At 45.5% G+C, this 24,253-nt stretch overlaps 1 protein-coding gene across 16 annotated transcripts in view; it reads right to left on the bottom strand.

The window, feature by feature from the left end:
- The window catches only part of HIRA (histone cell cycle regulator), a 90,911-nt gene that overhangs the window by 58,805 nt on the left and 7,853 nt on the right, over positions 1-24,253 (bottom strand). For 5 of the 16 annotated variants that reach the window (XR_011542162.1, XM_070628121.1, XM_070628128.1 and 2 more), the window contains exons 2-5: positions 9,830-9,892; positions 7,886-7,996; positions 6,569-6,659; positions 5,082-5,176 (exon numbers count right to left, since the gene is read on the bottom strand). Coding sequence is in view for 10 of the 16 variants with exons in the window: in XM_070628121.1 (XP_070484222.1) it covers positions 5,082-5,176; positions 6,569-6,659; positions 7,886-7,996; positions 9,830-9,892 (360 nt within the window). In the remaining 6 variants the exon portion in view is untranslated. Of the gene's footprint in view, positions 1-4,764; positions 4,834-5,081; positions 5,177-6,568; positions 6,660-7,676; positions 7,997-8,562; positions 8,588-9,829; positions 9,893-24,253 lie in introns of those variants that run through there. The other 11 variants (XM_070628126.1, XM_070628122.1, XM_070628130.1 and 8 more) reach the window with 9 other exon arrangements.

The following is a 24,253-nucleotide window of genomic DNA, read 5'->3' as shown; positions in this document are numbered from 1 at the left end:
CCTATCTTCTGTCTGGTGAGAGGTCTTTAGTGCCGTTGGTCTAACAAACACAAATGCCATGCCTACAAAAACGAAGAACAAGAACCTCCTCTAGGAGCTTAGAGCCTGGGAGGGGCAGACACGCAGGCAGCAGAACTTCACTGTGGTGCCTACGTCCTAGAGCAGAGAAGCGCCCAGAAAGGAGATGTGATTTCATTAGCAATTTCCACAGACCATTGGTAACACAGGTATTAGCTGCAAATTTCATCAGTTTTCCTTCCTATAATGTAGATTTATGTTGTAAAGTCTGTTATTCTCCTTTGTGACTTTCATTGCCTGTTAACCTTGAAAAATATTCCCTCTGCTAGAGGTCTGATGAATGTTCGATTCTGTTTTCTCCTGCTATAATTATTTAGAACTCTCCTCTCTTTAACATCTGGAACATACTTTGGTGTAGGCTGTACTCAGTGAGGCTCTAAATTACTTTCCCTTCAACCATAAACTGCTTCACGGTCATTCTAGCACAAGTGGGGAACAATCCTTTCTTTCTATCATCAATAAGCGATACTGCCTTCACAATACACCAAGTTCTCAGGTACACCGTAGCCTACTTCAATGCTGTTAGTTTTGCCCAGAGATCCAAGATGTTCCGATCACTGCAGCTTTCAGTGATTTCATCTGCAACCTTACTTATCTTTCCAGAAGCCTTCTGCTGAGTTCTGCAGTAAATCCACATGTGACATAATTTTCTCTCTAAACCCCAGTTTTGGAGATTCTGTCTTCAGACCACCCCCCTTCACTTCTCACTGCAGATCTCCCACATACCTGAGACCCTCCCTGCCAAATTTAAGTTTCTGGTCACCATCATTCCCGCCGACCCTCCCGTCATCATTCTTGGTGATTCCAAGAGGATGATTTCACACCAAGGCTCTTGTCCTTAAACTCCTCCTCCAAGGACCTTTGCTTCCACTACTTCAGCTGTTCATTCCCATGGTCAGGCCCAGAGACCCTCCCTAACAGACCACTTCCTCCTTGGTCTCAATTCCAACCCTTCACACTCCTACCATCAACCTGGTGCTTCCAGTTCACTCTCAACCCCAATGGTTCTTTCAGGCACTAGGAGCCTCTGATGCTACAGGCCTTCCACTGTCTGTCTCCTTACCCAGCTTAGAGTCTGCCACCCATCAGTTCCACCACTTCCCTTTGCTCTTCTCCCGTGTCTTCACAGGCTTCTGACAAAACTCAGCCCAGTTCCATCCAGCTCTATCCTCCCCTTGGTCTTTCTTGAGTACCCTCCAATTTGGCTTTCACCCAACTACACTAACATGAATGACACCTGCCAAGGCCACTAGCAGCCTCCATGCCAGCAAGCACAATGCTGTCAATCCTCAGTCTTCACTTGACCTCAAGGCAATGTGTGACATGCTGCTCACTCCCTTCTCCTTCAAATGCTCTCTCCACTCTTAACTCGGCTCTCCATCTCAGCTTCTTTTGCTGAGAGACGTTTTTGCTTCACATTTCCCCAAGCAAACATTTCTGTCCCTTCCACAAACCTCTCATCCCAGGTGACAGCAAGCGCCTCCTTTCCACTGCTCAGGCCCAGCTGAGAAGCCGTCCTGATTCCTCTGCTTATCTCACACCCCATAACCAATGCACCAGGAAGTCTGCATCTGACCACATTTCCTGACTTCCACTGTTACAACCTAGGTCCAAACGGCCACCATCTCTCACTAGATTATGTCAGCAGCCTCTTCACTGGTCTCCTCAGTGCTGCCCTTAGCCCCCCACAATAGGGACTCCATACAGCTGCCACAGAGCTCCTCACTCCTCTGCTCAAATTCCTACTGAGCCTTCCCATCTTACTGAGAAAAGAGCCCTTCACCATGGTCTAGAAGCCCCCGCCCATGCTCTTCTCCCCTCTTCACTCCCTCGCCCTAGCCCCCAGTGATCCCTAAACACACGTCCCCACTCCATGACCATTGCCCTGGCCGTTCCCTCTGCCTGGAAAGCTCTTTGAATGTGCACACGTTGTCCCTGCATCTCCATCTGGTCTCTTCTTGGATGTCACCTTCTCAGCAAGGCCTTCTTTGAGAACCATGGGTAAAATGGCGCTCTACCTCATTTTGCTCCCTGGCACTTATCTTCTAGTTTCTTACACGACTACTTTATTGTCTCTCTCTTTCACAAGAATGTAAACTCCCTAAGGGTGAACAGTACCTGGAACACACCAGGGGCTCAATAAACAGTTGCAAAACAAATAATAAATATTAACGTGGGAAAAAAGTATTTTATTTAGTCTTTCCATTTATGAAGTGGTGATTTTATCTCTCTCAAAAAAGGTTTGTGGTTTGTCTTAGAGATCTTGTACATTTCTTGCCAAGATTATTCCTGGGTATTTACAATTTTTGATCTTACCATATGAGAGTTCTCTTTTTGTTATTAGACGTTCTAATTGGTTATTACTAGTGAAAGATAAAATTTTTCTTATGAAGCCAATTTAGTGAGTCATTTTTATTAGTCCAAGTGCTTTTCAATGCTTTATAAGTTCAAAGAGCTTTATTGCTTTGGGTTTTCCTGATATGCAATGCCATCCCCATATCATTTTTGTCTTATTTTCCAGTACATCTCTTTCTGATTTCTGTTTAGCTGTATTGCAGAAATTCCAAAGTAACAAATTAAGTGACAGTACTCACCCTTGTCTTTTCCTGATATAAATGGGAACAAGGCTTTGCCATTGGTTTAAAAAAGACAAAGGACCTTATCGTGTCAAGGAAATAACTTTCCATGGCCATTTTTTCAAAGACATTTTTATTAGGAATTAACGCTGAATTATCTAATATTCCTTTCGAACACCTCCTAAGATGACTCTGTGGCTTTTCTTATTTAACCTCCTAGTATGTTAAGTTATATTAATAGATTGCCTTTACACAAAATTTTTCTATTATAAATCATACTTAGTAAAAATGAATCAATGTTTTCAACCGTTATAAAATTTATGAGTATTCTGTTTCTGATTTTCCTACCTTTATTCACATTTGCCTATGCTTTTGTTTCATTGTTATTTTTATTAGGTTTTAGAAACACAGGGTTATAGCTTCCTTGCAAGAATGAATATTTCTATGTTTTGGAATAATTTTTCTTCAAAGTTTCAAACAATACATGAACAAATAATTTAGGATCAGGAATCATACCTGAAGGTAGCTTCCAACTTCTTTATTGGGTACTACTTTGTTCAGGTTTTCCTAACCCTATAGCATCAATTTTGAAAACATATTTTCTAGATAATTATATTTATTTTAGTATTCTGTCTTGTTTTTTAGTTTAACAGTATAAACATTATATTGCACTCTGATGATTTTTTTCCTCTAGGTTAAATGTTTTTCTAGCTTTTTTTTTTTCCTACTCCCTAATTAAATATGCCAACTATACGTTTTTCACACTTTGCTTTCAAAGACACAGTGCTTTCTATTTATTTATTTTCGCTTTTTCACTAATTTTTTTCTTCTGGAATGGTTCTGCCCACACTTGTTACCAGGACCATTGAATAAAGAGTGGCAGGTACCTCTGCTGAAGGTTAGTTAGCAACCCTACCTGCCTGGTAAAGGAGAGCCCTGGGGTGGTCGGCCAGGAGAGAAATCAAGGTTATGGCTCAGCCTCAGTCTTAAGTTAGGGGCCCCACAAAAGTCCTTACTGAGGTGCCTCCCCATGGTCACCCTCATAGATGTGTGCCAAGTTCCAGAAGCCCAACTAGACTCTACTCTGAGTAGCTGTGAATAAGTAAGGTTAAGTTACACATTTTTACTGTTATCAACAATAATACAATGCTATTCTGTCAGCTTTCACAAATGTGGAATCGATCTGTGGTCACCAATAAGTGGGTTGGTTTAACTTTAAAGTGTCTGCAGAGTATTTGCTGAGCATATACTGCCAACGGATTATAGTCGCTGCCTTCCAAACCTCTCACTCCTGCCCCATCTCCCCCCAGAGCTCTAGGCTCAATTCCAATGGCTTCTCGACATTCCCTCCCTGACCCCCTCAAACTCTCAACACATTCCACACTGAATTGGTGTCCATCCCCGTAAGCCTGTTGTCCTTATGGTCTCAGTAGAGGACACTACCAACTATCCAGGTACCCAGCTAGGATCTCCCTCATCCCTCCCTTTGCTCCATCCTAAGAATTTCCCAAATCAGTCTCCTCTCTATCCCAATTGTCATAATCCCTTCAGGCCATGAAGTTTCCAACTGAATCATTGAAGCAACCTTCTTTCCCCATAGCTGTCAGAATGATCTCCCTCTTGTGCTTCGAAGCTTCTAATGGCTCCCTGTCTCTTCCATGATAAAGGACACTCATTAATAGGGAGCAGGAGCCTTCCATGACCTGGCCCCTGCACATCAGCCAGCCCCTCTCTGTCCAGCTCCCTGCCTTGTAGGTAAAGATCCACAGCGGTGAAATGCTGCCAACTGATCATTCACACCAAGCCTTTCTCATTTCTGCTGTCCTCTGCCTGGGAAAGCCTTCAGGCCATTCCTGGACTAGACCACAGGCTTTCTGAGGAAAGTCTAAATTGTATTCACTCCGGTATCCCTGGCACCTACCAAGTGTATAGCACATGCCTTTAAACTGCTACTGAGCAGCCTTCCTCTTCTTCAGTCGAAATCTGTACAATGTGTCTCTTTCTATATTGTCTATTTAAAATACTTTGTAAACATACTCAAGGTCAAGTAAAAAACTTTTCATTGGGCCCCTGTGTGCTGGGTTCTGTGGAATAAATAAAGTGTGCTTACGGACTTAGTGATCCACTGATGAAGGTAGTGATTCAGTTCACCAGGATAAACAGCAGAACGTGGGGAGTTCTACATTAAAGATATAAACATATACCCCATGAGGGCAGGAGTGGGGGCACTGAATGCAGCTGGAAGCAGGCAGTGGGGACAATGACTGCACAGACCTTGAGGGACAGGCAGGGTGTGACCAATGGTGGTAGGGAGGGATGGCCCAGACTCAGGGCTCTTTAAGGACCAAAACAGTCCCCAGGGAACATGAAGGTGCTGAGCTCAGACAGCTGCTGGGGCCGCCCACCCCAACAGGCAGTCCCACTCACCGCCTGAGTGACTCCGGAGGATGGAGACACATCGCCACTGCTCCACGTTGGCAAGCTTACCGCTGGAGCCGAACACGGTGCTGGGGCCGATGTACCTGCATGAAAGAGGAGTCAGAAAGGCACTCTAGGAGTGCTCTGGGCACTGCACAAAGATGCGCACTGCAGCATGGCTTCACGGCAGACAGAACAGAGCAAACACAGACAATGGCTGGGAAGCACCAAACTGCTGCATGACAGGGGCTGACAGTAGGTTATGATCCATGCACTTGATGAAATAGTATACAGCCATCACAAATCGTGTGGTAAAAGACTATCCACTGCTTGAGAAAATGTTCACAATATATAAGTAAAAGCAGCAGGCCACAAGACATCATGTATAATATGATACCACTACGTAAGGAAAAAAATACACATAACATGGACAACATCTACACGTGGAAAACGGATCAGAAGGATACACATGAAAAACACCCAAAATAACAACTGTGGCTTTCTTTAGGTGGCAGGATTGTGATTTTTTTTCCTTTATATTTTTTCAGTTTTCCAAATAGTATACTAAATACATTATTTATGTTGGTTAAAGCAGCAAAATCAACAATATTTTTTAAGCCCTTTTGTAAATGAAATGAACGTCTCTGCCTTAATACTGAGGCAGAGAAAGCATTCGAACCACAGGTACTAGCTCCTGCCATGTGGAGCTGGTAGAGCAGTCACATGGGCCCCCAGAGAGATGGCGCTGACGCCACTGAAGCACGGAGCCTCTGTTAACACCCTTTGCGCCTGCAGAACTCTCCACAACCCCAGAGAAAGAGTTCGCTGAGGCAGCTGAGTGGGCTGAAGGAGAGAGTGTGCCTCTGCTCTTGAAGCCACGGCCACAGGGCCACTCCGGCTAACCCATGGGGTAGGGTCTATTTTCCCAGCCCTAGAGTCACCTGGGGAGTTGGTTATGGGACAGAGTCCCAGGACCCACCGTGAGACTCTGCCTAGGTTTAAAAAAAAATAGTTCTCCAGGTGATGATTAGTTCCTTGTGGGTGCAGAGCAGGGGCTTTCAAGGGGGGACAGGTGCTCCTCAGAGCCCAGAATGAGGCTGACAGAGAATGAGGTGAATGGCAAAGAGGGCGGGCTCTGGATGCCTGCCCTGGATTCCATCAGAGCACCTTGACTATTAACCATTTTGTACGTTGGGAAACTTCATCTGAAGAACGAAACAAACGGAGCCACCAATGTCAGCACTGGAAGGGATTAGCCCTTCATTTTCAGGTGGAAACGCTGCAGTCCTCCAAGGGGGCAGCTGAGCAGGTCTCTAGGCAGGTGGGTGGCCTCCTAACTCCTGGTCAGGCCCCAGCTACTCCTGGCCTACGCGTGCTTCCTGACATGAAGTCAGAGCTCTGGAGACTTCAGTGCCAGGGTGGGGAAAGGGACTGTGATAAGGACCAGCAAAGAAGCTTGTAAAAATAAAATGTGAAGAAAGGAAAATGATGCTTACGTAGCCCGTTTCCACACCATAATCAGTTTGTCATCTCCCCCAGAAGCTAAATACATCCCACTGTTTGACCACCGCACACAGTTCACACATGCTGGGAAGAAAAAAAAAATAGGGTGATGAAAATCCAATAGTCATGTCCATTTGCTTTATGCAGAGTTTGGTAAGATGCAAAGGGTTCATAAAATCTAATCTATCTAATCTATTCAAGGCATCTACTGTGTGAGAGCCCCAGAAGAACAATTCAGTTCAAGCACTAACCTACTTGTGCTGTAATAACAAATGACCAGAACAGAGTTTGGAGGGGGAAAGGCTACATAATCTGAGAAGTGTTAGTGCTGAATGAAACAGTCAGTAGGAGGATGCTTAATTCCATGAAAACTGATAAATAACTAAATCTCATTATCTCAAAAGGGCTGTCTCATAAGATGTATTTCTGAGTAGGGATAATTCTCTAAATGAGGGCATATGCTAAAAGGCCAAGATGCCTTTTCCAGAATTTTCATGGAGGCAGCTTGTAGAGCATAAAACTCTGACTTCATCCCGCCCATCAGCCCTTTTAAACTCAGATTTTCCAAACTTGTCAGCACTGCAGGTTGACTGATTCTACACTCATAAACTCAGACCAGCAGAAATCCCCCCGGCCCCTGGTGGGCTGGAGCCTCTGGGAGCCCTCACAGCTCGGCCTTTGGGAGCCCTGCAATTTGAGAGACGCTATACAAGTTGTGGTCCACAAATGACCTGTGAGTGTCTTGTGCTCGAGGTCAGAGGACGCTGAGAAGCATGTTGGGAGAGCAAAGAAGGGGACGTAACTGTTAATGGAGCATCTCAGGGGAGGCAGCTAGGCTGAAAACCAGAGCCAAGTACAGTCACCCTGATGCTCAGAGGTGGGAAACTAAGGCACTAACGCAGAAAAGGAAACCACAACACTGTCCAACGGCCAAAGGGTCCTGGCAGAGGGCCTCAGAATGACACAGCGGCAATCTGAGACATTTGATGAGTTGTCTTTTACGCACCCTTCCCCAGAACCCTACTGCTTCCAGGTCGCTGGCCCCAAAGCCCCATGGAATCAGGCAGTAACGACTCATGAGCAGGAAATCACCAGAGGTACCTGCAGACTGTCCAAAGATGGTTCTGTGAGCGGGCCGAGTCTTCTGCCGAATAACTCACCCAGGTGTGAAGCCAACATCTGTGCCTTCAGACAGCAGGCCGAGGGGAGTTATCGCCGCACGGGGCCTTATCTTTCTAATTACAAACACATGTGCTAACCTTGGGCACTCTGCCAACACGCAAAGCCTGCAAAGGGCCACTCTGTAATACCTAAGTGATTGTCCATCTGGCAAAGCATCTTGGGAATATTTTCATCCTTCTCGTCATCCTCCTGGAGGACTGGAGACATATTCCAGATCACAACCTTCCCAGAATCCTGTCCTGGAATGAAGGAGCAGAAATAACTCAATATGCAAGGAGTAGAAATTTGATATCAATAAGTAATATTAACTATGAGACATAGTCCTCACTTAGCTTTCATAAATAATAATAGTCTAGATTGGAAGAGACTGAATTTGAATTACTAATGTAAGTTACAGAAAAGATGCAGAAAAACAAGTCCTGATAGGGATCAAACAGAGTGTGGTTTTAGCAGTATGCTGAGGCCAACCTGACTTTAAAGAACTCTGGACTAGGTATCAGGAGGGGACTGAGCTGTGGTCTGGCCTCTAATACAGATCCTCCAGGGTCCCCTAGAAGGTCCTCATCCCTGCCCAGAACCCAGACCTTGCATCTGTAAAATGAAGAGCCTGGAAAAACTGCTGCCCCAGGACCCTTTCAGGTCTGTGCATGGGCACCCTAGCAAGCAAGGAGAACAGCATGGTCCCTGCTGGGGCTTCCCTCCCCTTTCAGGTACTGCCAGGAGTCCTTATCTGTTCCCATAGCTGACTGGATGCTGTGAGACCCAAGTCTGAAATGTGCCCCGAATACAGAAAAAGGGCTCATACCTTCTTATCTGCCCTTTGCCGTCACCTACAGATGGGGGATCAACCAGAGAGAGCATTTAGGGCTCCTGTGGTGATAAGCTGATGCAGTACTCTGCTAAAACATATATCTATGCATTTTAGTAACGAGTTCTCTTTCTAAGCTTTCCATTACTGACAACTAACAAAAGTCTAGCCCCTCATTTAACTTTCCATTATACAGGGGCAAAACCCAATAAATGCCTGGAAATGGACATGTCAAAATTACCATAAGGCATGCTTGAAACTGCCTCCTGGCCAGTATTTAAAAATACTTCCTAAACAGCTCCCCTAGACCTCGCTAAGCTGAGCAGGTCGGGAAAATACGCCTCTTCTTGTGGATGAGGAGAAAACTCTGTCCCCTGGCTAAATCCAGCGGTCCTAGGTGACACTCGTAGGCACCTCTCAGGTGCAGCATGCAGGAAAGAGATCAAGGCTTCCCTTCACACCCCTACAGCAGGAAGTCCACAGACAACCTGCAGCACCTGGCTGAGGACCCAGAACTCACGGAGGCACTCTCCAGGTGCTGTCCAGGGAGGCCTCAGCCGGACAGAGACCCTACCCTGGGATGAAGCTACAGAGGACTGGGCTCCGCAGGAATGCTACTTTGCGTGATCATTTATACATCTTGGTGTCCTGGCCTGAAAAATGACTTTATCTTTCCAAACAGAGCTACATTACTGCAATATTTCAACAAACACTGGATGAAGTACACTGACAATGCTATGGACCATCTTTTTGAATGGTGTGCACATTTCTACTTGCCCACAGTGTATCTGCTTTCTAACCCAGTTGAATTCCTTTGAGCCCAGAAAATGGGCCTAATAACTATAGGACTGACTGTAAGTTAACCACCTCCTTCCCTTTTTCAGATGAGAAAACGCAGCCAAAGCCAAGATGAGGACCCAGAGCCCTCACCTCTGGGGCTGGGGTTTTGTCCACAAGACCACCTGCCACTCTCCCTGCTCAATAAGCTTGGGCTTGGGCATGAAAACTGATTTTAATGTTAACTCAATAAATAGGAATTAGAAAGATAAACCTACTACCAAAATATTCATCAAAAGCACACTAGAGCCAAAAAAGGATTTTGATGTGATCTGTTCAGATAACAGATTACAACTGTACATTTTAAACTCAATCACATCCATACTGGAAAACACAAGTATTCTCTCTTCAGCTCACTGTGGAACCAGGAGAAGCAGAGCAAGGTGGCAGGGCTATGAACGTTCCCTCTGTTAGTCCATTAACGTACCTTGTCCTCCAGTTGCGAACTTGGTCCCGTCAGGGTGAATATCAACTGAAAAAATTGGCTTGCCTGGAAACAAAGAAAAAAAAAGACACACACAACATCTACCTTGGCTTTTATTCACAGGAGAATAGTAACAGACTCAAAATTTTAAGACACTGGTTCTTCAACTAATATTCCTAATCACTGCTCCTAGGAAAAAATAATAGGCTACCAATAATTTACTTGTGAGTAAAGATGGAGTGACCTTTTAAAGTATAAACTGTTGGAAGACTCACCAAATGACAATAAATAGCTGAAAGTCTCTAAGGGAGACAAAGCATTTTGTCACCGGAACGACTGAGCCCACAGGATACCTGGGCAGTCATAGAGAGGTCCCTGGGACAGGAGCCTACCACCTTCTGGGGATGCATATTTGCAAAGGCTACGAACTCTTCACGACAACACCTCTGAGTCACAGGGGCTATACCTCTAGCCATCTCCCCTTCCCACGGATCTGTACTTGGCTGGCAGCCTGGACGCAGGGAGCATGCCCCAGCTTTTCCACCGGCTGTCTCACAGATTGGAAGGACCCATGGCTGGATGCAACACCGGCATTCCTTCCTGTCATGCTTCTGCTTCCAAAAGCCCTCCCATACGTTTGTGCTACATCAAAATCCACAGAAAGTCGCCCTTCTTGGCATTTCCTCTGGCTGAACTTCCTCCACGGTATGTGCCCTATGTTCAACTAGACATTCAGTCCCTCCAAAGGGAAGGGCTGTGACTACTAGCTCTTGGAGTCCCCACAGGGCCCAGGCCCACATCAGGAGCCCATGAAGCTGGATGGCTAGCTAGGTGGACCAGACTGGCAAAAGTGCCAGAAGAGCTCAAAACCCAGTAGACTGTAGAAGTAATCCTGGGGCCTTTGCTCAGTGGGCACTGTCTGGCTCCCTGGTCTGCTTCCAGACTAAGAGAGGTATGTCAATCACTGCTGAGTTCATCACCACATCCTCAGCTTCTAGCATGGGCCTGTTGAGTAGTGGCTCAGTAATATTTGTTCAGTGACAAATTAGATGCATGACAACGAACTAAACAGTAGCAACTGCTGATACAGACAAGGGGCTGTTGCCAAGGAGTCTCTTAGTTGAGGACACACTGTCTCTGTCACCCAAGAAGAGGTGGCAAGGACACTAGGATGAGGGTTACCAGCTCTAGAATCACATGGCAGCAAGTGTGGGCAGGGCAGGGGCAGGCAGTGGCTACCTAAGAGCTGAAAATCCTTCCAGAGCTCCCATCCAAGTGTGGAAAATCAAATGCTGGTACCCAAAAGGCAATGGCCAGCACGGGCTCCAGGTGGCACCCAGCTCACCTCACCTTCTTCTGGAGAGCCACACCCCTACAGTCAATCAAGCATGAGTTTCCAAAGACAAGTGGAAATGCACTCTCCTTCTCATTGGTCATTACATCGTAGTGGGGGAAACAGCTGTGCAAGGCCACTAACAAGCAGGTGTGGCAAATGTAAACGCCCTAGTTTGTCTCAGGAAGCAAGTAGAAACCCTAGGAAAGTTTGGAAATCACACCACATGTTCTTTCATCTCTAGTACTTACTGAATTCCAAAACAACAAAGGCTACCACAACAGGCCCCTGTCATGCTGGTAGCTCTAGCCTGGTCTCTGAGCCCCTTGGTCACCTACAGGCCCACAAGAGCCAGAGCTCTATAGTAAGAGGTTAAGTTCAGCCAAGCAGCTGCTCACCACCTTCCTGGAGCACATGCAGTGTGCTTAAAGCTGTCCCAAAACACAGGAAATCCAGCCCTGGTCCGCTCTGAGCTTTCATTCTAAGAGTTCACAAGACAAGCCCCAAGACAGCTGGGCACTCTATACAGATCTGAAAGAGCCACACCCAGCAGTGGAGTGCACTCACAGAGGCCTGAGGTAAGAGAGCCTGCAAAAAATTCTTCCATATCCTGGACAGGGCAGACTCTAATTAGTCCACCTTAATCTTCAAGGGAAGAATCCAGAAAACTATACATGGTGAGCTGAAAGAAGATAGGTGCTGAGAACACAGGTGAGAAGGACTGGAAGTGTTCAAACTGGTGCTTTCTTGCCTATGCACTCAGGCCCACGTTGGCACACCCATGCCCTTCTTGGGCCAGGTGGCTGCCACGTGTGATAAGCCACAGCATCCAACACATTGCCACTGAGAATGTGCCACACCTTCCCATAGGCTGAGGAACCAGGAGGGAGGCAGTTGTGAGAAGGTGGGTTTCTCGCCCATTTGGGCTGCAAGAAGTACCTCACAGGAAAGCTTGGGAAACAAGAAAGGACAATTGGGACTGTGGGCCCAGCCTCGAGCCGTGCAGACATCACTGCTCCAACAGCTGTGAAGAATGGCAAGACCAGGGTGCCTAGTGCTAAGACCGAGGCTCGGAGTCCTGCCAGACACAAGAGGACAGTGACCAATTAGCACCACTAAGAGCCTTGTGAAATTCAGAAGAGCAGATGTCTCCAAGCATGGCAAGGACAGCAGTGGGGGAGCCTCAATCCCATCAGCGCTGCCATCTCCACTTGGGGGCTCCCAGGCCAGGCCTTGGAGGTCCCAGCCAGCTGCTCCTTCCAGGAGAGCCACAGCCATGCTGGGGCATATCTTACGGAGCCCTGCCTTTCCAAAGCCAGACCGACTTCTCCCCAGTCCATGACATGCTCTTGAGCATCTGACATGCCTCTCAAACCGTGCAGGCAGCACAGCCCAGGGCATTCTCTAAATCTCATACCGCCCTCTGAGGTAAATACTTCTGACATCCTCATTTTGCCATGGGGGAAACTGAGGCACACAAGAGGTTAAGAAAGTTGCCCAAGCTACATAGCTGCCTGGTAGAGTCCAAATATCTGGCTCCAGAGCCCAAGGTGTTAAATACCATGGGGTGTGTTGCCCCTCTAGGTGAAGCTGGGAGGGGGTGCATCTGGAGCTGCTGTGAGGGTCAGGATGACACTGCCTGGAGGGAAATGAGGCAAAGCCTATAGGTGGAAAGCAAATTAGTGAGCAAGAGCCATAGTGAAAGTGAGAGTGCGCATGCATGTGCACCAGGTCCTGATGACCTGTTTTGGGCCCTTGGACTTGCTATGCTGACCATTGCTTTGGACACCTCAGTCCCGTGCACTTCCCACCCCTTGAATTTGGACTGATCCTGTGACCCGTTTTAACTAACAGTATGTAACAGAAGTGACGCTGCTCCAGTCCAGGCTTAAGCATAAAAGGTCCAGCAGTTCAACATTTGCCCTCTGGAGAAAGCCAGTTGCCATGTAAGAAGTTCAACCACCCTGAGACCACTGTGCTGAGAGGAGGCCCAAGACGGCCACATGGAGAGGGTCAAAAAACCCAGACAACAGCGAGAATCAAGGCTTCAGACACAGGATCCAGGTGAGCTGCTGTAGCCACAAGCTGCTCGAGCCATTCCAGCAGATTCCGTGTGGAGCCGAGATGAGCTCTCCACACTGAGCCCCGCCAAATTGCAGAATCACAAACAAGTAATAAAACAGTCATCGTTTTAAGCCAGCAAATTTTGGAGTAGTTTGTTAAACAAGAAATAACCACAAATGCCAATTCATTCACTTTTCTGCTTAAGCCAGCCTGAGCTGAGCATTTGTCATTTTAACCCAAAACGTTCTGCCTGACTGAGCATCAGTCTTGAGTAGGCCACCAGGGAGGAGCATCCACCTGGCCCTTGGAGTGCTTTTCAGTTGTTTAAGTCTGTGAGACACTGCATTCCATGTCTCCTCAAGCACAAGAAAATCACTCACCTGCAAGTCACAGGCCAGCCTGGCTCCCCAAGAGCACACACAGCCAAGCCAGGCCGGTTGAGGGGCTCACCTGCACAGGTACCAAGCACAGCCCAAGTCCCTCCCACCACACCCACTCTCAGGATGAACAGGATGTTTTCTCATTCATCCACCTTTATGGTTGTCTACCATGAGCCTGATAGTGGGCTAAGCAGTGAGAAAGTAAAGATGTAGAAGGCTCAGTCCAGCCTTCAGGAAGTTCCCAGAATGCAGATAATCACATGAACCTCACTGATAAGTCCAGCAACGGAAGCCTCTTCAGGTAGAAAGCAACCTGCCTTAGCCCAGGGCTTCCTACAGAAATCACAATTCAATTGAGTCCCCAAGGTTGAGGAAAAGCCAGCCAGAAGGGTGTGGGAGGGGAATTTCAGGTAGAAGGGACAAGCAATGGAATCAAGAAGGAGCCCAACATGCTGTAGAGTAGAGCGAAGCCTGGGATTGGAGAGAGCGGAGGCTCTGGAGACAGACAGGGCTCGGCAAGGCACCAGTGAGGAGTGCTACAGCTACCTCTGAAGCAGGGGAATGCTAGGTCAGATGCACGCTGTGGCTCCACACAGCCGTGTGGAGCAGGGGCTTTTGTTGTTAAGACTGGAAGGGAATTGTTTAGTCGGAGGGGGCCTCATGGCTCCAGGGAAAGGCAGAAATGAGGGTTGAGAATAGGCCTGGGTTTTAGCATTAAACACCCCAGGGTTGAATTCTCAGCTCTGCCGCTCACCAATATATATAGCCTTGAGTAAGTTATTTAATCTCGCCAAACACCACTTTTCTAATCTGCAAAATGGGGAGGACACATTCACCCTTACAAGCCCCTTATGAGACAGATTAAGATGCTGTATCACGTGGCTTCTAAGATGCATACATAAGATGCATAAGATGTCCACATGTGAACACTTCTGAGATCAGGATGCGCCTTGGTGAAAGGCATGACTGGTGTAACTGGCAGCATATTGATGCACCACAGATCAGATGAAATATGGTGGTAGGCCTACACAAAGCCACCAGCATGGTCCTGGCTCCCCATCTCCTTACAGCACTAGATCTTTCAGTCCCAAGGAAAACAGTGGCTCACATTCCCCCAGTGAGAACGACCACCTTTTTCTAAAGGGCTCTTTGAGGTGGAGCTCAGGAAAAGGATCGTCTGGCTTGACTAGTTAGAGAACTTTTCATGTGGCACAGCATAATGATAAAGACACATTCCCAACTACTTCCAGGGTTTGGCCTTTCTTTGCACAGAGATAGAGACAAAAGATAAATTAACACACTCCCTGTACCCTGGAGCCACCAGGCAACCTCATCTCCTCCGAACCTGTGGCCAGCATGCTCTCCCTGCACACCCGCCACAGCCCATTCTCCTCGGGGCTCTGCCTCCAAGTCACCCCTCCCAGACTTCCTAGACCCCTCGTCAGTCCACACATAGTACCCTGTTGTCACTCTCTCCAGAGGCAGAACAGATAGCCAGTGTCTCCTCTCTGGGAGTTGCAGATCTGAGGACTGAGGCATGAATGCTCTAACTGACAGGGTACAGTCAGGCAGAGTCCTCCTTCCTCACATCAGGGGAAAGATGCCTGAGGAGGCCTAAGCGTGAAACCTAAACTCCAAGTAGAGAGCGGTGGCCAGAGAAGCAAACAAGAGTAGCCAGCGCTCTCAGCGGCCAAAGACCGTTGCTCCCGTCTCTGGGCTTTTACTCTCAGACAGCTCACTGGGCAGAGTCGACTGGAACATCCATGAGCATGTCCTGCTGGAATGGAAGCCTTGGGAAGTTGAGGCCTTCACCTATTGTATGTTGTTCCTAGGAACACTTCTCCTGTACAGCCCAATAATACTTGGTTTTAACAAATTTTGGTAAATTTGTAATTAAAAATGAAACATGGGAAAATGTTTAAAACATTTATTAAGTGAAAAAAGAAGTTACAGAACAATATTAAAATACAAGGTGGGTACAAAAGACATGATGTAGAAAACCCTAAAGAGTCCACAGAATAAACAAATTTAGTAAACTTGAAGGATACAAAATCAATGAGTATCAGTCGCATTTCTATACATTAACAGTGAAATACAAAAAACAAATTAACAAGTCCATTTAAAATAGAATTTAAGAGGGGCTGGCCCTGTCGCTGAGTGGTTAAGTTCGTGCGCTCCGCCGCAGGCGGCCCAGTGTTTCGTTGGTTCGAATCCTGGGTGCAGACATGGCACTGCTCATCAAACTACGCTGAGGCAGCATCCCACATGCCACAACTAGAAGGACCCACAACGAAGAATATACAACTATGTACTGGGGGGCTTTGGGGAGAAAAAGGAAAAAAATAAAATCTTTAAAAAAAAAAAATAGAATTTAAGAAAATACTCAGAGGGCCAGACCTGGTGGCCTAGTGCTAAAGTTTGGCGTGCTCTGCTTTGTTGGCCCAGGTTCGGTTCCTGGGCACGGGCCTACACCACTTGTCTGTCAGCAGCCATGCTATGGCGGCAGCTCACATACAAAAAAAGGAAGATCAGCAACAGATGTTAGCTCAGGGCAAATCTCCCTCAGCAAAACAAAACTTAGAAATACACGTAATCAAGGAGGGCAAAGACTTTTCACTGAAAACTAGAAAACAGCGCTGAAAGAAATTAAATAAGACACAAATAAATGGAAAGATTCCTGTGTTCAATGAACTGAAAGACTCAATCTCATTAAGATGTCAATAATACCCAAAACTCTACAGATTTAACGCAATTCCTATTCAAACTACAACTTTTTTTTTTTTTTTTTTGAGGAAGATTAGCCCTGACCTAACATCTGCCACCAATTCTCCTCCTTTTGCTGAGAAGGACTCGCCCTGAGCTGACACCCATGCTCACCTTCCTCTACTTTATATGTGGGACGCCTACCAGAGCATGGCTTGCCAAGTGGTGCCATGTCCACCCCGGGATATGAACTGGTGAACCCTGGGCCACCGAAGCGGAATGTGCGAACTTAACTGCTGCGCCACCAGGCCTGCCCCTACAATGACATTTTTCACAGAAATAGAAAAACCCATCCTAAAGTTCATATGGAATCTCAAGGGACCCAGAATAGCCAAAAGAATCTTGAAAAAGAACAAAGTTGACGGTCTCACTCTTCCTGATTTCAAAACTTACAACAAAGCCACAGAAAACAAAACAGTGTGTTACTGGCATGAAGGCAGACACATAGACCAATGGAATAGAAGAGAGAGCCCAGAAATAAACCCTTGCATATGTGGTCAAGTGATTTTTGACACGGGTGTCAAGACCATTCAATGAGAAAAGGACAGTTTTTTCAACAAATAGTCTAAGAAAACTGAATATTCACATGCAAAAGAATGAAGCTGGACCCTTATCTAACACCACATACAAAAGTTAACTCTAAAGAGATCAAAGACCCAAATGTAAAACCTAATGCTATAAAACTCTTACAGGAAAACACAGAGAAAAGCTTCACAACAATGGATTTGGCTGTGATTCCTCTGATATGACAGCAAAGGTGCAGGCATTAAGAGAAAAAATAGACAAACTGGACTTCTTGAAAATTAAAAACTTCTGTCCCTCAAAAGATACTATCAACAGAATAAAAAGGCAGCTGACAGAATGGGAGAAAATATTTGCAAATCATATATCTGGTAAGGGATTAAGCCCAGAATATCTAGAGAACTCCTAAAACTCAATGATGAAAACCAAAAAACCTCATTCAAAAATGGGCAAAGGACTTGAATAGACATTTATCCAAAAAAGATATACAAATGGTTAACAAGCATATGAAAAGATGTTCAACATCATGCGCTATCAAAGAAACGAAAGTCAAAACCAGAATGAGATACCACCTCACATCCATTAGGATGGCTACTATCAAAAAAAAAAAAAAAAGAAGAAGAAAAAAATAACAACTGCTGGTGGGAATGGAAAACGGTGCAGCCACTATGGAAAACAGTAGCGTGGTTCCTTAAAAATTAAAAATGTAATATAAGTGCCCTTTGATCTGGCAATTCTACTTCCGGGTGCATATCCAAAAGAACAGAAAGCAGGATCTCAAAGAGGTATTTGTACGTCCATATTCACAGCAGCATTATACATAGTAGCTAAGAGGTGGAAGCAACCCAAGTGTCCACTGATGGATGAATGGATAAGAAAACTGGTATATCCATACAATGGCATATCAAGCAGCCTTAAAAAGGAAGGAAATTCTGACACATGCTGCAACATGGACGAACCTCAAAGACGTTATGCTAATTGACATAAGCCAGTCACAAAAGCATAAATACGGTATGATTCCACTTATATGAGGTCTCTATAGTAGTCAAATTCATAGAGACAAAGTAGACTGGTGGTTGCCAGGGACTCGGGGGAGGGGAATATAGGGAGTTGTTGCTTAATGGATACATAGTTTCAGTTTTGCAAAGATGAAAACGCTCTGGAGATCAGTGCACAACAATGTGAGTATACTTAACACTAGTGAATTAGACACTTACAAGGTGGTTAAGATGGTAAATGTTATCTCATGTGTGTTTTACCACAACTTTAAAAAATGCCAACCAAAACCAAACCAAAAAATACACACACACACACACACACACACACACACACACATATGGTGGAAGGGCACGGGAGGGAGGTGGGTATGGCTATAAAAGGTGTTGGAACTGTTCAGTGTAGTGGTGGATACATGAACCTACACAGGTGACAAACTGTATAGAACTAAACATCCATCCACACACAAATGAGTACAAATAAAAGCAGGGAAATCTGGATAGGACAGGTGTATTGTGTCAATGTCAAGGTGATATTATACTGTAGTTTTGCAAAATGTTACCACTGAGAGAAACTGGGCAAAGTGTACAACAGATTTCTCAGTATTATTTCATACAAATGCACACAAATCTACAATTATCTCAATGAGAAATAAACACATATATACATAAGGTCAATTTTTAAACAACTATATATATGTGTGTAATAATATAAGGGTATTAAAGGTAAATATCAAAACACCAGTGCTTGTTATAACAAAACTGATTCTTTTCTTGTGCAGGTGATAATGTGCACACTCCTCAACCAGCAATCTCTCTGGAGAAACACTTGCACCTAAGCACTCTAACGTGCAGGTAACTCCTCTATCCAGCTGCCTACCAGACATCTCATCTTTAACTTCCCCGCAATGGAATTCCTAATCTTTCCACCCAAACCTGCTCCACCTGCCATTTGCTCATCAGTTAAGTCTGTCCCTCAGACAGGAGAACAGGCCCAGCACAATAGCCGCACCCGCCACGACTTTTCTGCCTCATCTCCTGGCCCTCCCACCCCCCGCCACACACACTCCAATCACCAGCCCAGTGCCTGCCTCCTCTCTGTTCCTAGACTGCACTGGGAGCACTCCCAGCCAGCACCCTGCACTGGCTCTTTCCTCCACCAAAGCTCTTCTCTCAGATACCCACCACGGCTCCTTCCTCACCTCCTAGTCTTGGCTCAATGTTGCCCTCTCATGAGGCCTACTCTAATTACCATACTTAGAAGTATTGAAAGCATCACTTCCCCAGCCTGGCACAACCAATTTCCCTAATACTTATCTGTTTTTTTCTTAGCAAGTTCTAACAATATTATATAATTTCTTTTATTCTATGTCTGTCCATCCCACCTGGCAGAATGTAAACTCCAACAGCTCAGCAGTTTTTGTCTGTTTTAGTCGGAGTCATTCCCAGTACCTAGAGCTATGGCCTGGCACATTGTAGGCTCTCAATAAATACTTGTTGCTCTTAATGCCTGGAGGAAACCTGTGTCAAAGGTCCCAAATTCAAACATACTTTCAGGGTCACTACCTTCCCAATCTTCGAGAGGCAGACTCCTCATCTCCTGAGGTGGGGACTCAGATGTCACCAACCACCTGCAGGTGGGAAGCACAGCCTTGGCTGGCTCACAGAGCCATCTGCTCCTGCTGTTGTCTCTACCACTTTCAACCACAAAAGCTTCTCCAGCTTTCTTAAGTAAGCACTACTTACTTAAGTAAGTAAGCAATGACATCTCATAGGCGTCAGGTGGCTGAAAGATTCAAAACATAGCAAAGGAAGGAAGTTGTAGCAATCATACAACCGTGTTTTTTTTCCCTTGGCCACGAACTAAATGAGAAGAGAGTGCCATGTATATCATTTATAGACCGTAATCACTCCTCCCGCAGCGTTTGCCAAAACACAATCAGGAAAATTTTGGTAACAGTCCCTATCTCTTTCCTCATACTCTTTTCTTCTCTAATTTTGTACAACAGAGATATTCCTTAAAAGTTACCAGCAAAATGGATTTCCATAAATATAATCATCTCTTCCACTCAGTTCCATTAGAAAATTAACAGCAATTAAGAATAACATTCCCATGGGGGTAAATCCTGTTAGATTAACAATGATCACAATTAAGAAAATTATACAGGCAAACGTCTGAGATATTGAGGGTTTGGTTCCAGACCACCACAATAAAGGGAATATTGCAATAAAGCGAGTCACACGAATTTTTCAGTTTCCCAGTGCATATAAAAGTTATGTTTACGTACACTGTAGTCTATTAAGTGTAAAATAGCATTATGTCTAAAAAAACAATGTACATAATTAAAAAGTACTTTATTACTAAAAGATGCTAACCATCATCTGAGCCTTCAGAGAGTCGTGATCCTTTTGCTGGTGGAGGGTCTGGCCTCGGTGCCGATGGCCGCTGACAGATCAGGGCGGGGGTTGCTGAAGGTTCGGGTGGCTGTGGCAATTTCCTGAAATAACCCAACAGTGAAGCTGGCCGCACTGACTGACTCTTCCTCTCACCAATGATTTCTCTGCGGCGTGCGATGCTGTTCGACAGCATTTTACCCGCAGGAGAACTTCTTTCAAAACTGGCGTCCATCCTCTCAAACCCTGCCGCTGCTTCACCAACTAAGATTACGTCAGATTCTAAATCCCTGGTTGTCGTTTCAACAATCGTCACAGCATCTGCACCAGGAGGAGATTCCATCTCAAGAAACCACTTTCTCTGTTCGTCCACACGAAGCAGCTCCTCACCCGTCCGTCTGTCAGGAGATTGCAGCAGTTCAGTCCTCCGCAGGCTCCTCTTCTGACTCTAGTTCTCCCGCTACTTCCACACCTGCAGCTACTTCCTCCACTGAAGCCTGGAACCCTCAAAGTCATCCATGAGGGCTGGAATCCACTTCCTCCAAAATCCTGTTAATGCTGCTATCTGGACCTCTTCCCATGAATCACAAATGTTCTTAATGGCGTCTAGAATGGTGAATGCTTTCCAGAAGGTTGTCAATTTACTTGGCCCAGATCCATCAGAGGAATCACGATCCATGGCAGCTAGAGCCTTACGAGATCTATTTCAAAATGACTCCTTGATCCATGGGCTGCAGAATGGATACTGTGTTAGCAGGCATGAAAACAACACTCATCTCGTTCACATCTCTATCAGAGCTCTTGGGCGACCAGGTCAGGGCGACCGTGAGCAGTAACATTTTGAAACGAATCTTTTTTTCTGAGCAGTAGGTCTCCACAGTGGGCTTAAAATATTCAGTAAACCATGTTGTACACAGATGTGCTGTCATCCAGGCTTTGTCATTTCAGGTATGGAGCACAGCAGAGTAGATTTAGCACAATTCTTAAGGGCCCTAGGCTTTCTGGAATGATAAATGATCAGGCTTCACCTTCAAGTCACCAGCTGCATTAGCCCCTAACAAGAGAGTCAGGCTGTCCTTTGAAGCTTTGAAGGGAGGCACTGACTTCTCCTCCCTAGCGAAAGTCCTAGATGGCGTCTTCTTCCAATACAAGGCTGTTCTGTCTACACTGAAAATCTGTTGTTTAGAGTGGCCACCTTCATGAATGATCTTAGCCAGACCTTCTGGAGAACTCGCTGCAGCTTCTGCATCAGCACTTGCTGCTTCACCTGCACTTATACGTCACGGAGACGCTTCTTTCCTTAAATTTCATGAACCAACCTCTGCTGGCTTCAACCTTTTCTTCCGCAGCTTCCTGACTTCGCTCAGCCTTTGTAGAATTAAAGAGAATTAGGGCCTTGCTCTGGATTAGGCTTCAGCTTAAGGGAATGTTGTGGCTGGTTTGATCTTCTACCCAGACCACTAACACTTTCTCCGTATCAGCAATAAGGCTGTTTTGCCTTCTTATCTCCTGTGTTCACTGGAGCAGCACTTTTAATTTCCTTCAAGGACTTTTCCTTTGCATTCTCAACTTGGCTAACTTTTTGGCCCAAGAGGCCCAGCTTTTGGCCTATCTCAGCTTTGGACATTCCTTCCTCACTAAGCTTAATCACTTGTAGCTTTTGATTTAAAGTGAGAGACGTGTGACTCATCTTTCATTTGAACCCTTAGAGGCCATTGCAGGGTTATTAATTGGCCTAATTTCAAAATGGTTGTGTTTGTGTCTCAGGGAATAGGGAGGCCCGAGGAGAGGGAGAGAGACGGGTGTTGGTGGAGCAGTCAGAACACAAACATTTATCGATTAACTTCCCTGCCTTATATGGGTGCAGTTCAAGGGACCCCAAAACAATTACCATAGTAACATCAAAGATCACTGATCACTGTAACAAACTTAATAATAGTGAAAAAGCTTGAAATATTGCAAGAATTACCAAAATATGACAGACACAAAGTGAGCAAATACTGCTGGAAAAATGGCCATCAACAGACTTGCTCGACGCAGGGTTGTCACAAACCTTCAATTTGTAAAAGACACAGTATCTGCATAGTGCTTAATAAAACAAAGCACAATAAAATGAGTTATGCCTGTAGTTAATAAAACTGTATTGCGTATTTGCAAGTTGCTAAGAGAGTAAATCTTAAAAGTGCTCATCAAGAAAAAAAATTCTGTAACTACATATAGTGATGGGTGTTAACTACTTACTGTGGTGATCATTTTGCAATATACACAAATACAGAATCATTATGTTGTACACCTGAAATTATATAATGCTACATGTCAATTATACCTCAATTTTAAAAAAAGAAATGAAAATAACAAACCTACAATATTACTTAAGTGGAAAATGCACAGCAACATTTTAGCTATTCCAGTCAGATGTGCAATGCAAGGTCTGAAGGGAGGCTACACAAGAGAAACACCGGATCGGGTATCGTATTGGGGATTTGGCTAGGGTCTTAAAAAATTCAGATACTTTTATAAAGTGGTATGTACACTAAATGTGTGTTTTTTCCTAAAAAGCATCCAGTCATCCAGTTATTTTCTTCCCCAAATGGTCTGAAAGACCACATTAAAAAAGTTTTAACAATGTGTTTTCCTTTCTGCATTTTCTAATTTTTCCTAAATTGAACAGGTATTACTTTGATACTAAGAAGAAGAATTTTACATTTTACAAATTAAAAGTATTAAATCACAAAATGCATCATTATCCAGATCCACACATACATCATAAGAAGTATCCTAGTATAATTATATTTAGCAATTGTCACAAAAACAAAGATATTTGTCTTGTTCCTTAACAACAGCTCTAGAATGGACCTCTACTGTTTTCCAGCAGGAGAAGGCAGAGAGGCCACTCAGCCAACTGATGCTTGGGGAGGGCCTTGTGCGGTGGCCTCACTTGGCCCAGGCCATCTAACTGAATCCTGGCTCTTCCTCTCTATCTGCTCCTTTCACAGCCTCACTGATCTCAGTGGACACCAACTCTGCTATTGGCACAAGAGTCACTCTTTAGCCTTCCCTTGTCTCACAGTCCACATTCTACCCTGGTGACTCTACCTTCGCAACGTATCTGTTTAACTCAAACTTTCTGGGGAGATACAAATGTTCTATAATCTTGAGTGGCGAATAGGTTACAGAGTATCTATTTGTCAAAATTCATCAAACTGTACACTTAAGGTCTGTGCATTGCCCTATGTAAATTATACCGAAAGAGTAATATGTGTGTGTGCAGTATACACACACACTCTCTCAGAATCCAACTATATCTCACTAGGACCATCACCTCCATTGCCACCCTGGTCCAAACCATAGTCATCTCTTGCGTGGATCATTGTGACAGCCTCTTCATGGGTCTCCCAGCTCCCTCCTTTGCCCCCACACCCAGCCTAGTCCCAATGCAGCAGTCCAGACAACCTCTAAGACCCAAGTCAGATCCTCTGCTCCCATGACACTGAGAATCAAGGGCTTCCAGCAGCCAACCAGGTCCTCCCAGTCTGTTCACTGTTTCTCTCTTGCTTTACCTCTTTGTGCTCTTGCCCTTGCATTGCTCCAGTCTCGCTCCAATCACAAGACATTCCTGCTATTCCTCAAACCCGCCAGGCAGGTTCTCGCTGTTCTCTCTGCCTGGAATGCTCGGATGGCTGCCTTCCTCACCTCCATCAGACCTGTCGTGGATGCCCTGGTACCCTGTCCAGGTCCCCTCCCTCCAGGAATGAACGGATGTGCCAGCTGTAGGAATGCTGGCCGCCTGTGAAAGCCCTCAGCTGAGTTGTTCTCCAGGTGGGACCTGCCCTCAGTGGAAGAACTGCTTCGACCAAGGTCAAGCCCCCTCCGCAGGACAGCCAGTGCCCAGTGACTGTGGACGTGGGAATATGAGGCCTGGCTCCTCACCACAACTCAGAACAACTCTGAAGGGCTATCCCAGCTGCAGAGCCCC

The sequence above is a fragment of the Equus przewalskii genome, chromosome 7 (genome assembly GCF_037783145.1).
Source record: "Equus przewalskii isolate Varuska chromosome 7, EquPr2, whole genome shotgun sequence".
NCBI lineage: Eukaryota > Metazoa > Chordata > Mammalia > Perissodactyla > Equidae > Equus > Equus przewalskii.
Note: the sequence above shows the minus strand (reverse complement) of the source record. Positions and strands in the feature narration are given on the sequence as shown.